Source organism: Malaclemys terrapin, chromosome 1, assembly GCF_027887155.1.
Source record: "Malaclemys terrapin pileata isolate rMalTer1 chromosome 1, rMalTer1.hap1, whole genome shotgun sequence".
NCBI classification, from domain to species: domain Eukaryota; kingdom Metazoa; phylum Chordata; order Testudines; family Emydidae; genus Malaclemys; species Malaclemys terrapin.
Window position 1 is genome coordinate 131,638,155 of NC_071505.1, and position 17,733 is coordinate 131,655,887.

Below are 17,733 nucleotides of genomic sequence, written 5' to 3' on the forward strand. Positions count from 1 at the left end.
AGGTTGGGGGGTTGTCTGTAAGCGAGGACAGGTCTGTCTCCCAAGATCTGTGAGAGTAAAGGATCATCTTTCAGGATAGGTTGTAGATCTCTGATGATGCGCTGGAGAGGTTTTAGTTGGGGGCTGAAGGTGACAGCTAGTGGTGTTTTGTTGTTTTCTTTGTTGGGCCTGTCTTGTAGGAGGTGACTTCTGGGTACTCGTCTGGCTCTGTCAATCTGTTTTTTCACTTCAGCAGGTGGGTATTGTAGTTTTAAGAATGCTTTCTTTCAAGCAAATACTCACCAGCAACCACACATCACTGAACAAAACCACTAACCCAGGAACCTATCCTTGTAACAAACCCCGATGCCAACTCTGTCCACATATCTATTCAAGTGACATCATCATAGGACCTAATCACATCAGCCATACCATCAGGGGCTCGTTCACCTGCACATCTACCAATGTGATATATGCCATCATGTGCCAGCAATGCCCCTCTGCCATGTACATTGGCCAAACCGGACAGTCTCTACGCAAAAGAATTAATGGACACAAATCTGACATCAGGAATCAAAATACTCAAAAACCAGTGGGAGAACACTTTAACCTGTCTGGTCATTCAGTGACAGACCTGCGGGTGGCTATATTACAACAGAAGAACTTCAAAAACAGACTCCAACGAGAGACTGCTGAGCTGGAATTGATATGCAAACTAGACACAATCAACTCCGGTTTGAATAAGGACTGGGAATGGCTGAGCCATTACAAACATTGAATCTATCTCCCCTTGTAAGTATTCTCACACTTCTTAACTGTCTGTACTGGGCTAGCTTGATTATCACTTCAAAAGTTTTTTTTCTCTTAATTAATTGGCCTCTCAGAGTTGGTAAGACAACTCCCACCTGTTTATGCTCTCTGTATGTGTGTATATATATCTCCTCAATATATGTTCCATTCTATATGCATCCGAAGAAGTGGGCTGTAGTCCACGAAAGCTTATGCTCTAATAAATTTGTTAGTCTCTAAGGTGCCATAAGTACTCCTGTTCTTCTTTTTATCCACCTTGTAGTTCATTCATCCAGCCCATACTTCTTTAACTTGGCGGCAAGACTACTGTGGGTGACTGTATCAAAAGCTTTGCTAAAGTCAAGGAATAACACGTCCACTGCTTTTCCCTCATCCACAGAGCCAGTTATCTCATCATAGAAGGCAATTAGGTTACTCAGGCATGACTTGCCCTTGGTGAATCCATGTTGACTGTTCCTGATCACACTTTCCTCGCCTCTAAGTGCTTCAGAATTGATTCCTTGAGGACCTGCTCCATGATTTTTCCAGGGACTAAGGTGAGGCTGACTGGCCTGTAGTTCCCCAGATCCTCCTCCTTCCCTTTTTTAAAGATGGGCACTACATTAGCCTTTTTCCAGTCATCCGGGACCTCCCCCGATCGCCATGAGTTTTCAAAGATAATGGTCAATGGCTCTGCAATCACATCCGCCAACTCCTTTAGCACCCTCGGATGCAGTGCATCCGGCCCCATGGACTTGTGCTTGTCCAGCTTTTCTAAATAGTCCTGAACCACTTCTTTCTCCACAGAGGGCTGGTCACCTCCTCCCCACACTGTGCTGCCCAGTGCAGTAGTCTGGGAGCTGACCTTGTTCATGAAGACAGAGGCAAAAAAAGCATTTGAGTACATTAGCTTTTTCCACATCCTCTGTCACTAGGTTACCTCCCTGACTCAGTAAGGGGCCCACATTTTCCCTGACCTTCTTCTTGTTGCTAACGTACCTGTAGAATCCCTTCTTTTTACTTTTAACATCCCTTGCTAGTTTCAACTCCAATTGTGATTCAACCTTCCTGATTTCACTCCTGCATGCCTGAGCAATATTTTTATACTCCTTCCTGGTCATTTGTCCAATCTTCCACTTCTTGCAAGCTTCTTTTTTGTGTTTAAGATCAGCAAGAATTTCACTGTTAAGCCAAGCTGGTCGCCTGCCATATTCATTATTCTTTCTACATATCGGGATGATTTGTTCCTGCAACCTCAATAAGGATTCTTTAAAATACAGCCAGCTCTCCTGGACTCCTTTCCCCCTCATGCTATTCTCCCAGGGGATCCTGCCCATCAGTTCCCTGAGGGAGTCAAAGTCTGCTTCTCTGAAGTCCAGGGTCCGTATTCTGCTACTCTCCTTTCTTCCTTGTGTCACTGCCTCCCAGGTTCCCATCTACCTTTGCTTCCCCTACTAATTCTTCCCTGTTTGTGAGCAGCAGGTTAAGAAGAGCTCTGCCCCTAGTTGGTTCCTCCAGCACTTGCACCAGGAAATTGCACTTGCACCAGGAAGTACAGCCCAGTTCCAGGAGGAGAGCTAGGGCCTCCTGAATGTGGAAAAAATACATCTATATAGACCCAAAGTAGGCATGAAAAAAAGAAATGAAAGAAGTTGTTTTCACTCTGTAAAAGAGTTAATAAGCTAGATTCCATGAAGGAGCATTTCTCTGAAATAGTCTGGTCTGAGTAATCAATTGAAAGATCCTGAGTGGGCACTGAGGGCAATGTACCTATAGGGCCATGAAGGGGTGTGCCCAGTTGCAGTGCCTAGTCTCATTCTTTGACATCATTCAGGCAGTGCAAACTTTTCGTAAAGTAAGTGTAAGTGTAATTGATGCTTAGCATCACCTTCACACTGCCAGAGCAGTAGAAAGGGGCCATCCATACACAAAGAGAGCAGAGTTACGGTTATCTCTTTTTACAGCTTTAAAGTTCCTTTATTGTTTAGTGTGTGGGATTTTCATCTAGTTTTCTGAGATATTAGAATAATAATGATAGTAGTGCTAACAATGTGTTGCTCTTATGCAGAGCTTTTCATCTCAAAGCACTTTACAAAGGAGGTAAGTATCATTACCTCCATTTTACATGTTTTTCTGTTCATGAATGGATTGTTTTTATGCTGTGCTATATGTTCCGCATGAATCGTCACTGTGGTGTCTACAAAACATATATAAAAGCTTTTAATATATATTCAGTTATGTCTTAAAGGGCCTGATGTTAATAGGGGCTGAGCAACCTTGACTTGCATTGACTTAAATGGGAGCTGTAGGTTCTCAGCACCAGATTGACAGAGATATTCAGGAACTTAAAGATGCAGATTGGTGTCTAGTTGGTTTAACACAATGGCCAGAAGGGTTAGGCCCCTTATCTGCTTAGATGTCTTGGAAAATCCCACTAGGTGTCTAAATACCTTTGCAAACCTGGCCCTTAGCCCATCTCAGGATCAGGCTCTTCATGATTTATTAATCACCTTCAAAGAAAATTAATAAACCTAACGCATATTTATGACTGCAGATGTAACCCTATTGTTTCCTTAAATAGTGGGTTTCTGGTAATGTTCTGAACTGCTTCTGGTCTATATAAATAATGCATACAAGCCATACGTTAAACTATTGTCACAATAAAAACAAAGCTGCATGTTTGCACCCAATCCATATGCAAATATCAAGAAGCTGATTTTATGTCGTATTTTGAAGACCAGACACTTTACTCTTATGCTGTTTATGCAATAATGTTTGCTAAGTGGCCTACACACATGATGGTAAAAGTGCATACATAAGTCAAAGCTAAAGCAAAATTTAAATATGACAGAATTAAGAAACATTGTCATTTCCAGAAGAATTAAATTGAGTTGAATTAACTAAATATATCTTTAAAAGGTGAAGTACAAGAACAGGTGTGGTGAAACCTTTTGATATTAAAAACTGAGAGTAGAGTTGTTTGCAATACTTGCCTAAAACTTCTTAAAACAAAGGGTATCTGACAATGTAGAGCAATTGAATGACTGTGGGGCGTAATAATGGGATTCTGAGGCCTTGTGCATCCTGGGAATTTTCATCATTGGTAGCCAGCCACCAATATAACTGCTCTGGTAAAACCCCTAAAGTATAGGCAAAACCAATAATAGCCACAGTTTTCCATGGTGCAGCTTACTCCAGTTTCAAGCACCTGTGGAAAGTAGCAATGCTCAACACCTTATTAAATGGGGTGGATGTGACTATGTTGCTTAGTGAGGAACCCATGAAGTGTGCTCTGGATACAATATCAGGGACTATGTCTACACTGCAATAAAAGATGCATGGGATGACCATGGCTGGCCTGGGTCAGCTGATTTGGACTCACAAGGCTTGGGCTGCAGGGCTAAAAATTGCAGTTTAGACATTTAGGGTTGGGCTGGAGCCTGGGCTCTGAAACTCCATGAAGGGGCAGGGTCTCAGAGCCCAAGCCTGAATGTCTACACTGCAATTTTTAGCACCATAGCCTGAGCAGCTTGAGCCAAGTCAATTAACCTGAGCTCTGACACTCTGTGCCATTCTTTTTTTTTTTTTTTTGTAGTATAGACATGCTATGCATCTCCTTTGTTGCTGCAATACTAGCAATCAGCACTGGTATTCATCAAGGTATACTACTCTGCATGCATGTGGTGGGCATCCTCCACCTAACAAAATTGGAGAGGGTTCAAAGAGCCACTAGTATGGTTAGTGCGAAGAACATGCCTTATAGCAGCGGTTCTCAAACTTTTGTACTGGTGACTCCTTTTACATAGAAAGCCTCGGAGTGCAACCCCCCCTTATAAGTTAAAAACTCATTTTTTATATTTAACGCTATTATAAATGCTGGAAGCAAAGCAGGGTTTGGGGTGGAGGCAGACAGCTCATGACCCCCCAATGTAATAATCTCGCAACCCCCTGAGGGGTCCCGACTCCCAGTTTGAGAACCCCTGCTTTATACTGATAGACTCAAGCAGCTCAATCTATTTTGCTTATCAAAGAGAAGTTTAAGAGGTGATCTGATTAATCTCTAAGTACCTCCATGGGGAACAGAAATTTGATAACAGAGGGCTCTTCAATCTAGCACAGCAGTTCTCAACCTGGGATCCGCGGACCCCTGGGAGTCCGCGAGGGTACTTCAGGGGTCCGCGAATCATGTCTGGCTCCAGATGGCCTGCGTGTCATGTCCGACTCCAGGGGGTCCACAAGTCATGTCCAGGTCCGCCAGCCCCGCTGATTAACTCCTCCCCCTCCCTCCCAGTGCCTCCTGCATGCCATGGAACAGCTGTTCAGCAGCGTGCAGGAGGCACTGGGAGGGACGGGGAGGAGCAGGGACAGGGTGCACTCAGGGGAGGGGGTGGAAAGAGGCGGGGAAGAGGAGGGGTAGGGGTGGAGCGAGGTCAGGAAGAGGTGGGATGGGGCCTGGGGCTGAGTGGGGGTTGAGCACCCCCAGGGAAAATTAGAAGCTGGTTTGGGGGTCCGCGAAAAATTTTAAATCAAAATGGGGGCCCTCAGGTTGCTAAAGTTTGAGAGCCACTGATCTAGCAGACTGAGCCAGTGGCTGGAAGTTGAAGCTAGAAAAATTCAATCTAGAAATAAGGTGTGACATTTTAACAGTATGGTTATTTACCATTGGAACATCTTCCCAAGGGCTGTGGTGGATTTTTCACTATTGGAGATTTTAATATCAAGATTTGGTGTTTTTTCTAAAATATATTCTCTAGTGCAACCGGAAGTATTGGACTTGAAGCAGGAATTAATTCAGGGAAGTCCTGGGGCATGCATTATGCAGAAGACCAGAATAGATCAGGGGTCAGCAACCTTCGACATGCGGCCCATCAGGGTAATCTGCTGGAGGGCAGCGAGACAGCTTGTTTACATTGACCGTCTGCAGGCACGGCCCTCCGCAGCTCCCAGTGGCCACAGTTCGCCGTTCCCGGACAATGGGAGCTGCAGGATGTGGCGCAGGCCACAGGGACGTGCTGGCCGCCAGCTATTTCCTGGGGAGTGAGGACACTATTTGTAACCAGAACTCTTATTTTCAGATGCTTGTTTTGAAACCAAACATAATTTCTGCAGAACTTAAGATATCTTTCCACTCTGGGAAGTGATCATATAAAAATGGCACTTTCATACTCAACAGCTCTGCCCTGTGGATGCATTCAGAGTAAAACATATTGATTTGGCAACAGAAGTACAATTTTATTGCTTTCTGCTTGTGTCAGGCTGGCGGGAGCGAGGGGAGCCAAGAGAGAGGGAGCTGGACTCTGTTCTTCCCTGTGAAGCATTTGCTAAGTTTCGGTCAAATATCACTGTGAAAGTCCACTGAAGTCAATTGGATTCCATAAGTGCATCTGCATGAAGAATCTGAACTGTGGGTTCTTAGTTATAAGTGAAGATGCACAAGAGAGAAAGTGTGTCATTTTACTCCATGTGCAAGCTGAATTAGCATGGCTGGCAGTTACCGCTTTGTAGAGGTGTTCTCTTGTGGATAAATAGAAATAAATAATATAATGAAATACTTGTGAGCTAAACAACATCTGAAACACAGGCAGCGTAGAGTGCATTACTGGTTGTGGAGGTGTAACAAGGTTGGCACCCACCTTTCGCAAATGCCCCCTTCAGGTTGTGCATGTATGTGTTCTTTAGTTCTGGTAACCCTTTTTGGGGGTTCTCAGGTGGGTTTGTCAGCGACACAGCGCTCCTGACAAGTCACACTGTCTGCCTGAGCACAAAACCGTTCCAGGATATACAGTCCATGGGGGCCTATCTCAGTACCCCTCTGGTGGTGTCTCTTTCTAGCCCTCCCTGGGCTGTATCCCCAGGGCTTCCTCCCTGGAGACACGATCTGCCTGCAGCCCTCCCCAGGCTCAGTCTCTACTCAGTCCTAGCAACCCGCCAGGAGTTCCCTCAGTGCTTCCCCGATCCCTGCTAGCAAACCATCCATGGCCCTGCTGCTCTTCCAGGCAGCCAGGTCTGCAGTCCTTTCTTCTCCTGTTTCAAGCAGCAACTGACTACTGCTCTCCTCTGCAGCTCCTTTTATATGGCCTTCCTGGACCCTGATTGGCTGCTTCCCCTACAGGCACTCTAGCTGTTTGGAGGTCCTCTCCACTTGCTCCTTTCCTGGGATGGGAGTGGCAGAACCCTGAGGCCTCCAGCAGGGGGCCTTTGGGCCTAGTCCACCCCATCACAGGAGGATACAGGCTTCTGTACAGTACATGCCATAACATGGTAGAAATCTCTAAATTCCATACTTTTAGAGTGAAATGCATTTACCTTCTATCGAAGGCTACTATATCATTTTGATCATAGTAAAGGTACTTACGGTTGTCACACTTCATGGCAAATGCACCTGTATTACCCTCTGTCCCTCGAGGGCATCCACTCTAGTCTTTCAGCATCTCAGCCATCACCTCTTTTGGGTGGAGACCCATGTCTTTCTCCCTCCTAACCATGTTTTTTCCAGGCAGCACAGTTCCATGCCTACACTGTGTTATTCCCCCAAAGCCAAGCTGCCTAACCAGGCCAGTGTCTGTGCTTTGCTTACATTTTAAAGAAATTATAACATACCGCACAGCTCTTTATAAGCAAGCACACTTATTCTTAAGGTGAAAGCATTGCAGAGAAAACATATTCAAAACAATAAAAGAACCTACCCTCATAATAATAAGCTTACTAGAGGTCACCCCAACTCCTTTTTTGGAGTTCTGGTTGGTGTCAGTCCTTCCAACCCTTCCCAGGAAGAATTGCCTCACCCCCCACCCCCCCGGACAGAAGGTTCTGTCCATTTGCTATATCAGAAAGAAGGCCCAGAGTCAGTTTAACCTCTGGCTATTTATCCAAAAGCCCTTTCTTAGTCTGTTGGTTTCCAGAGAATCTAGTTTAAACCAGCGTATATGAGCCTTTGCAGGTACCTCTTGGGTTCAAATCTGAGTGAGTTTGCCTAATCAACTCCTGCCCCACCGGTTCTTGGTTTCTGGAGGGCTGTGTTTACCCTCCCCCGTGGAATTAAATACAATGATACATACACTTAATACAGTAAGAACTCCCAAAAATATCGGAGGAAATTGCCATGTCTATCACACTGGTACTGTACAGTACAGTCTTTTAATGGCTAGATGGCACTATTGCCAGAGAATAAAATTAGGTGTATTATAAAACAGCAACTGAACTCACAGATTTTGCTCAAAGAAGATAATAATAACTTGCAAGTGCTGTAAGAAGTATTAACATTCTACTTTCTATCACAATATATTGATAAAATTTGTGGTACCGATTTTCTTTAATGGAATGTGCCATGTAAGTTGACTCCTTTGTCTAATAATTCAGAAGTATCTTTACAAAATACATTCTTGCTTCTCATAGGTGCAAATATGAGCCCAAAGCTCCCCTTCATTGCATGCTGTAGAGAGGAGCAAAATCATGGTAAATCCATGCAAAGTAGAGGGGAGGAGGCACACAGAGGAGAAAGATGACTAGATGGCATTCTGACCCCACAATGTATTGTACGTGAGGAATTGGGGCAATGCAGACAAGAGTGTGAAGTGTTGGGGAATAGACCACGGCAGTTATGCTGGCCACAGGCTTATCAACTGCTGCTGCCCAGAGAAGCAGTAACTTCCCCAGGTGCTGAATGATCCCCCATTGCCAGAGGTCACATGAAGAGGCATCCAGTGGCATAATGGCAGTTGTGCGAGTCATGGAGTTGGTGCTGGAAAGCTGAAAGAGGCACAGAGTCTGTACCATTACTCAGATGGCCAAGATTTCTAGCTAATCCTGCAGATTCTTGGCCTTTCTGCACGCTACAAGCCACATGTCCAACAACCAGGAGCCCCAACTCACACAGAGGAGCATGAAGTGGATTTTAAGAGTAAGAAACAATACCGATTTCTTTCTAATGTAGGAAGAGGATGAAATCCCAGAATATTGGAATCTAGAGAAAGATTGGTGTCAGTTGAGATTAGCTTTAAATGGTTTAAGCAATGGGACTTCCACCACTTCCCTTGAAAGTCTGTTTTGCAGCCTAAAAGATCTCACTGTCAAGACATTTTTCTTGATTTTTCAGGTTAAGTTTTCCTTTTTCTAATTTCATCCCATTAATCCTATTCCCTTGTACTATCTTAAATAGATTATCTCTTTTATTGGTGTTTACACCCTTCAAATGTTCATAGGGCTTATCATATCTTCTCCCTTAGACATCATTTAGACAAGGCATTTACATCTGACTATTTTAATCTTTCTTCATAAATCAGTCCTTCCGGCTCCCTAATCATATTTCTTGCATTTCTCTGAACTCCTTCCAGTTTGGCAATATCTTATTGCTAGCATGGTGCGCAGAACTGAACACAATGTTCCAGGTGTAGTCAGATGAGGAATATGTAGAGAGGGACTATTTTCTCCCTGTTCAGTGAGGTGATATCTCTGGGGTGCAGCCGAGATTTTTAGAATTGGCCAAGGTTTTTAGAATTGGTTATACTTCTAAATTCATATTTCAAACTTAAATAAGTGGCCTGGATTTTGAAAAGTACTGAGCACCCAGCAATTCTCATTGAGGTCACTGTGAGCTGCTGGAATGTATTGCGCTAGTAAAAGAAGTCATTTATTTAAATGTCAAAATAAGGGCTTACAAATCCAAAATTTCAAGTGTGACTGTTGACTTTGGGTGCCTCCACTTTTTGGATACCCACCTTGAGACACACTTGATTTTTGACGGTGCTCAACACATTTTGATAATTGGGACCCTTAAAAAGGTGTCAGGTTAGGAACCCAAAAATTGAGTCACCCAAAATCACTAGCCACTTTTGAAAACCAGATGTTTTGGATATATTCAATTTTCCTATATATTCCCTTACCTGCTCTTTATCAATAGCTATTTTGAAAGGTCTTCCTCACTTTCTCAGTGTCACCATCTCTTGAGATTTTATTGTCTTGTTTTTCTTGGCTCCTGAACACAAGTAATTCATGTGAGAATCTCAGCTTTCATTGTAAAATAAAATAAAATCTCTTGACCTCGTGGTTGTGCAGAAAAAGCTTGAAAATGTGAACTAAACGGCAAATAAAAAGAACCCCAACTTTATTATATTTTTGAAATCTCATGATTTTTAAGCCAATCTTATGATTTGGAGGTTGGGGGATACTACTTCTGATTTATTAATGATTGGGCTGGGTCATACTGCATTCTAATTGTCCAAAAGTCTTTTTGTTTGACAGATTTAAAAAAGAAGTTGTGTCTCAGCCATTTTTGAATTTTCATTCACTGCTTCCTATATGAGTTAGTTTTCTCTCTTTTCCTTGATATTGTTATAAAAGCTTTCCTTATTTCCCTTAACTGTTGTGGCTAGTATTAACTCATTCTACTGTTTTGCTTCCTTAGTATTTTTTCCCTAGTGAAGTAATTTGACGTGGTGTCCTTCATGCCTTTTCAAAGTGTAGTAGCGTAGAACTTTTTATGTCCTGTATAACTGCTGAGTGGTAAATGCCAAAACAAAATTATATGCATCTGTGCTTTCCCAGAAACACTTTTTAAAGTTGCCTTCTGGCTAAAAGGTGGACTCAGATATTTATGTTCTCCATACTTTGGGCCTACTTCTCCTTGGGTTTGCTATGGTCCTGCCCTCTCAGCACACCCATGCAGGAGACATGCTTAATTTGACTGCTTGAGAAGTGAAGCTGTGGGTGTGTATACACTCCTCCTGCAGTGTTAAAAGCACTGGTGGGACATTTCTAACCAGATGCCTCTTCCAATTCCTGCACCCGAGCAGGCACCACCAGAAAAGTGATGCTTACACCTATTGTAGAAGTACAGCAAATTCCACGCTTTCCTTACCATCTCAGGAAGCGCTTTTGCCTTTGAAGGGAATAATGCCTCCAAGTAATTTCTTGTCAGAACAATATTCTTCTCAGGATCACAGTGCCAAAAAAAAAGGGGGGGGGGGGCTTATTTGAGCCCTTTGAATCAGATTCTGATCTCATTTACCTTCATATAAATCTCCATATAAGCTCTTGACTTTGATGGAGTTACGCTTGATTTATACCAGCATAAAAAAAGGACAGAATCTGGCCCCATTGTGTAGCACAGATGTTAAGACTAATGAGAACAGCAGCTGATTTTGAATTCACAGTTAATTCAATTGCATATTTTTGCTTTAACTTAACCATTGTGATCTTATTTTTTTAATAACCATTTTTTGAGGGGTTTACATGTTTCATGTAAATCAATTTTAAAAATTCTTTTCATATGAAAACATTTTATTTTTCATTTTAAGAGCAGGGAATTGGGTTTATTTGAGGGCAATAATGCGCCATTATTTTTCACTGATAGGTATCAGGTGGAGGGAGCTACCTTTTGCACCCAGTCGAAAAGTCATCTGAGCCCTCTATAAATAGGGCTTGCTTTCATTATTTCTCAGATCTTTGAACCAGATGCCATGAGAGAGTCTGGGATGCCTGGAATACAGCAAGGGGTGAAATTCTGACCCCAATGAAGTCAATGGCAAAATTCCCATTGACTTCAATGGAGCCAGAATTTCACCTAAAAATGTTTAATCTTCCAACTGGGAATAATGGGCCAAATCCCCAGCTGGTATAAATCAGCAAAGCTCAGTTGAAGTCAATGGAGCGAAGAGATTTACCCCAGCTGAGGTTCTGGAACAATATGAAGAGCATATAGCAACACAGGATGTAAACAAATGTGTCATAAATAGAAAGTAGAAGATGCTTCTGAATACTTTACAGTGTGATTGTGAATAGTCAGATGGTTATTTTAACACTGAGAAGGTTCAGTTGTATAACAGCCACGTTGGATAAAGGAAACCTTACAGGAGACATCTGAAGTAACTGGTGATAAACACTCTTTCTTATTATGGTTTCTCACCTAAAACATCACTCTTCTGCACCCTTACAAGAAAGAAGATTGTGGGGTTTGTTTTTGTTTTGTTTTTTAATGAAAGTACTTACTTCTAAAATTGTTTTGGGTTAACTTTAAAGCTTTCTATTAAGACTTTGAAATTCAGTAGAAGCTGGTTGAAATTTTTCACATTTCAGAGTTTTAAATTCAGGCGGGATGTGCAACAAAATTTTAGAGAAATTCTCCCTTCCCCTCCTCCCATTTTTCTACCCATTTTAGATGTGGTTGAAAATTTTTGAATTTCAAAATTATGTTGAAATTTTCAAACTCAAAAATATAAATGGGGAGAAGGGGAAATCAATAATATTTTTAATTGAGCTTTTTCCTTTTCTTTTTTCCCAGTTCTAAAATTCACCAGTTCTCTAATGCTTGTCTTGACCTTTGTGTTTTGCAACAGGATGAAAAGGAGAAGTTAACTTGGAGAGACCGTATGCCTGGCTATCTAGTGAACGTTGCATCCATTTTATTTATGGTAATTTTATTTGTATTTTCTTTCACATTCCTCTGGGCTATAAAGATCTGTGAACAACATCCTTCTTAAAGCTGAATTAATGCTTTCAAAGATGGAAATGACCTTTCCTGTTTTATACCTTAGGAACGTTCCTGCAGACAACAAAATACATTAGTGTTGAGCTGCGAGGCTTGATAAAATAGTATTAGGAAAGTCTGGCCAATAGACCTGCCAATACTTAGTCAATGACACTATAGGTTGAAAACCATGGATGGTCTCTCTAACTACATATAAACAATGAAAACACAGAGCCTGTCCCTCAGCTGGTGTAAATCAGCAATAGAAATATTTTACACCAGCTTTACATCAGTTTACACCAGCTGTGCATCTGACCCATAGAATTTACTCAAGGAAATAATTTAAAATACTAATACAGATATAATATTTTAATTGACTTGAATGGTGCAAATATCACAAAAACTTCCCCAGAATTATTCATTCAGAATTTTAATTGGGTATGCTTCTGCCACATTCACAACAAATTTGTGTTCACTTTCACATTGTGGGTATATATATATAATTTTAAATGGCGAAGAGCTTCCTAGGCTACAGCACACCATCGGTTTTTAGACAGAACTGACTGATTTCAGTGGGACTTCTGCTTAAAAATTGATGACACAATATGTTCCATTCTACACAAATAACTAAAAAGTATCTGTTTTAACCTGTCAAGCTCTTGACTTATATTCAAGTTGGGATCATATACAGTAACTCCTCACTTAACGTTATAGTTATGTTCCTGAAAAATGCGACTTTGAGTGAAACGATGTTAAGTGAATCCAATTTCCCCATAAGAATGAATGTAAATAGGTGGGGTTAGGTTCCAGGGAATTTTTTTTGCCATACAGTATAGTACAGTACTATAGTTGGGAGGTGCCCCCGCCTTACCCCACACAGGCACAGTCTACTGGTACTGGAGACAATGAGGCAGGCAAGGAGGCTGAAGGTGTTGTGGGCTAGGAGAAGCACGTTGCACAACAGCGGCTACCCCTACTCTACAAGCACCAGGGGCAGGGGGCTCAACCCTCGGCCCGTCCACACCACCCCAAGCCCCCACCCTTAACCCACCTCTTCTCCCCCCCCCTTTACTCCGCAGGCGGCGTCCTCACTCCTCTCCCCTCTCGTCCCTGCCTCCTGCCCGCGGCAATCAGCTGGCTTGCAGCATTCAGGAGGGAGGGGGGAGGAGCGAGGACTTGGCGCGCAGGCTCCCCCCTCCCTCCCCTGCCTCCTACCTGTGGCAATCAGCTGGTTTGCGGCATTCAGGAGGGAGGGGGAGCCTGCGCACTGAGTCCTCGCTTCTCCCCACTCCCTCTTGAACGCCGCAGCTGACTGTCACGGGCAGGAGACGGGGGGAGGAGGGGGAAGGCGCTGATCCATGGGATCTGCTGGAGGGCGGGAGGTGCTGGGGGGAGGGAGGGCGTAGGGGAGATGATGGGGGGTACCAGCTGTGGACAAAGCAGGCAGCCAGATGAGGTTATAGCGAAGCATTGCATAACTTTAAATGGAGCATATTCTGTAATTGAGCAGGAACGTAAGATCAAAAAAACATTAAGCGAGAGGACTTTAAGTGGGGAGTTACTGTAATTGTCAACATATGCTGTTTTTAATTCAGGAATTAACCAACCCAACAAGAGACATTTCAGCTCAAAGAGGAAAAAAAAATGAGTGAAAAAGTAAATAAAAAAAAATTAGAACTGACTGACTTTCTCAAATGTATCTACAACACTACTACTAGCAATGCTGTAATTTCTCAGTGTGGCTACAGAATAAGGCCCTGGTTTAGCAGAGCATCCTCTTTAGGATGGGTGCTTAAACATGCACTTAATTTTAACCCTGTGTTACAATCCCATTTAAGCATGTTCTTAAAGTTAAGATTGTGATCGTTTTCTTGAATCAGGGCCTAAATGTTGTCTCCCACACTTCGTTTAATATCCTAGACAGATTTATAAAATGTAAAACACCAGATCCTCAGCTGTTGCAAACCAGCAAAGCTTCACTGATTTCAGTGGAGCTGCTCCAGACAGTTTTTCTAGAATATTGTGAATATCATTAGGCAATGAATATATACAAGGCAGCTAGTTGAAAAAAATTCTCCTGTATAAGAGCCAGATCCCATCTGCCATGTGCAGATTACAATCTGTTCTTTACTGAATGCAGTCCTTTTCCTACTAGATTAGTTAAACAGTGTTTGGGGACACTGGGCCAAATTCTGCAGTCAGTTTCTGCAGTTGTTCTGGTGCATATGAGATTGCACTCATGTAACTAATTTTGGCTGGTCTTCCTCCTTTATCACTACCCACACACAAATTAATTTTTTTTTTTTTTTTTTTTTTTTTAAGTATGATCACTATTTAGATACAGTGGGCTAGAGTCTCAGGCATGCAAGTGCAACATGCATACACATAAGCCGCATTTTCCAATGCTGCAGAAGTGATTGTGGAATTTCTGCCACCACCTTTTCCAGGCCTACACTGTCTGGCAGGCACAAACCCATAGGAATTTTTCCTAAAAATGTCTACATTGTTGTAGAAGATGATGTCAGATGCTTTCCCTGACCTCCCCCCACTTACCCTCACACTGCATATTTCATATTTCCCTGATATTTCTTAAGGCTGCTGACAATTTCCTCTTGGTAGAACCTTGCTGTTTATTTTCTATTCTGTGTGCTTCTTAAATAAGAAGCCCTTGCAAGCAGAAGCATTCTACTACTTTTTTCTCTATCGAGCTCCTGCTCTCTCTTCCTTTAGTTATCCAAGTATATTATTTGGGGGCTTTTTTTAAATGTAGGTTTTACAAAATCACTTTTTACTTTCATGCTCAATTAGACTCTGCACCAGTCTTATTTTACATCAGTAATAATTATAATCATTATGAGATCTATTTCTAAGTGCTTTAAAGTCTGTATACACAACCACTGTTCTGCATGAAGACCTCTTTCTGTGCAGTCAAAAGGCAGTTTGTATGCTTACTGGGAACAGGATATGACCCAGGCTTAAGCTATTGAAAATTTCCTTCTGAAGTGGTGTTCTACAGAGTACACATCACAGCAAAGATTTCTGCATTAACCATGAAAATCTTTGCAGTTGCCTCAAGGAGCAGGATGGGGCTGGACATCAGCATCACCATGACCCTCCTTTATAGTCCCTGATTCATCTCTGCTGCTGTTCTCACCTTCAGCAATCCTCTCCGCTTTCCTGCAGTGGATTTGACACATACAGGAGAAGAAAGTCAACTAGTGTCACAGCACAGCGGTTCAGCCTGTTCTTCCTTAAAGGCCAGATTCTCATATGCTTATTCATACTGAATAGTCCCTTACTCCGGGAATTGTCTCATTGAAGTCTGGGGAGCTATTTGTGGAGTAAAGTGCTACCCAGCTTGAGTAAAGGTATCAGAATCTAGCCCATAACTGCCACTCAAGCCCCTCCATCTCCCACCTCATCAGTGTCCTCTGTCCCCCTCAGCCACCCTCCTGTCTTCCCCCCACATTCTCCTGCCCCCTCAGCTCCCTCATGCCCCCCCACATCTCCCTGCACCCCCTAAATCTGCCTCCTGCTCCCCACATTCTCCCCACTCTCCTTTCACAGTGTCTCTGCTACTCCCCACAGTCCCTGTATCCTGTCCAGCCCCTTCAACCATAGAATGGCAAACATCTTGCCAGTGCACAGGGCTTCAGTGTCACAGAAAGAAGTGGCAGTCCACTTTTTTCAGGGCAGCCTCATTTCCACGTGAAGATAGAGAAAGAGCAGCCATCTTGCTGACTTCAGCCCCATTGGCAGTAATGGGAGATGGTGGCCATTTTAAACAGGAGAAAATTCATGAACTAGCACCTCTCATCATGTTTCCATGTGAATGGTAAAAAATCATACCAAAAATTGCTAGAGTACCTCACCTTCAGCACCCACTGTACTCTACACAGGGTCCCTAGAAAGCACTAGATCAGATTTAAGGTGTCTGGATTAATCTTAAAGGCATTCCATAGAAATGGCTGTAGATACTTCAGAGAGCTCTTCTCTCCTCACTATAAGACCTTCTCTGTCAACTGTGTCCCGCGGGTGCTATGAAGCTATGTCATCCTTAAGGGTGAAGCTTGTGACAGCAGGAGACAGGGATGTTTCAGCAACTGGAAACTCATTGGCTTAGCGTTCCATTCAATACACTAAAATATCAAGGAAAAAGAGAGGAGGAGAAAAAGAGAGAAAAATGAGAGAGTAAAGGAGTAGTAGAAGAGGGAGTGAAGAAGGAAATAATTTACTAAAACTTAAAAAAAAAAAAATCCCCACCTGCCTTTGGAGAAAGTAAACAGGAAAATTAGACCACTGACCCACTGTGATTGTGATTTTTGTCTCTTATTACTTGGGAGGTGCTCACATATTTGTGGTGATTGGTATCACAATGGGCACCAACATGGACAGGTTAGGTAGAAGCAGGCCCACCAATAGCAATTCCGGGCCCCAGGCTAGAACAGCCAAGACGTGCCTGCGTGGACATGGTCCGCCTAACCTTTGGGCAGTGCTGTGCCTGCGCTGGCTGGTGCCCAGCGAGCTGCCGGCTGCGCTGCTAGGCGCACTCTTCCAGCATGGCCAGGGCTTCCACATGCCTGCCTGGTACAGTTGCCAACTGTCTAATTGCACAAACCCAAAGACCCTTGCCCCGCCCTGCTCCTTCCCTGAGGCCATGCCCCTGTCCTGCCCCTTCTCCAAGACCCTGCCCCCTGTTCACTCCATCCCCCCTCCCTCTGTCGCTCACTCTCCCCAACCCTCACTCACTTTCAGCAGTGGGTGCAGGCTCTGTGAGGGAGTTTGGGTGTGGGAAAGGGTGCATGGTGCGGGCTCTGTGAGGGAGTTTGGGTGTGGGAAAGGGTGCATGGTGCAGGCTCTGGGAGGGAGTTTGGGTGTAGGGGGGGTGAGGAGTTGGGCTCTGGGAGAGAGTTTGGGTGCAGGAGGGGGTTAGGGATCAGGCTCTGGGAGGGAGTTTGGGTGTAGGGGGGTTAGGGGTCGGGCTCTGGGAGGGAGTTTGGGTGCAGGAGGGGATGTGGGGTGCGGGCTCTGGGAGGGAGTTTGGGTGTGGGGTGTGGTCTCTAGGCTGGGGCATGGTGTTAGGGTGAAGGATGGGGTCAGGGGGTCGGCGCTTACCTCGGACAGCTCCCGAAAGCGACTGGCACACCCCTCTGGCAGCAGCTCCTTGGCGGGGAGGGCCAGAGGATCTCTGCACACTGCTGCCCACAGGCACCGCCCCCGCAGCTCCCATTGGCTGCATTTTCCGGTCAATGGGAGCTGCGGAGTCAGCGCTTGGGTAGGGGGCAGCGTGAGGAGACTCCAAGCCCTCCCTGGGACTGTAGGGCCATCCTGGCTGCTTCTGAGTGTGGTGCAGAGTGAGGGCAGGCAGGAAGCCTTATCTCTGCTGCACTGGTGGCAGTCAGGCCCCCCGGGCCCTTTTAAACCATCTGGGCCCCTGGCCAATTGCTCCTTTTGCCCCACCCGTCACCGGGCCTGGGTAGAAGCTCTGCTATTCATGCTCC

At 44.0% G+C, this 17,733-nt stretch overlaps 1 protein-coding gene across 1 annotated transcript in view; it reads left to right on the forward strand.

Moving 5' to 3' along the window:
- ANO2 (anoctamin 2) overlaps positions 1-17,733 on the forward strand; it is a 288,718-nt gene that overhangs the window by 222,149 nt on the left and 48,836 nt on the right. Inside the window, 1 exon segment of the mRNA XM_054016330.1 lies at positions 12,102-12,176. Coding sequence (XP_053872305.1) covers positions 12,102-12,176 — 75 coding nt within the window.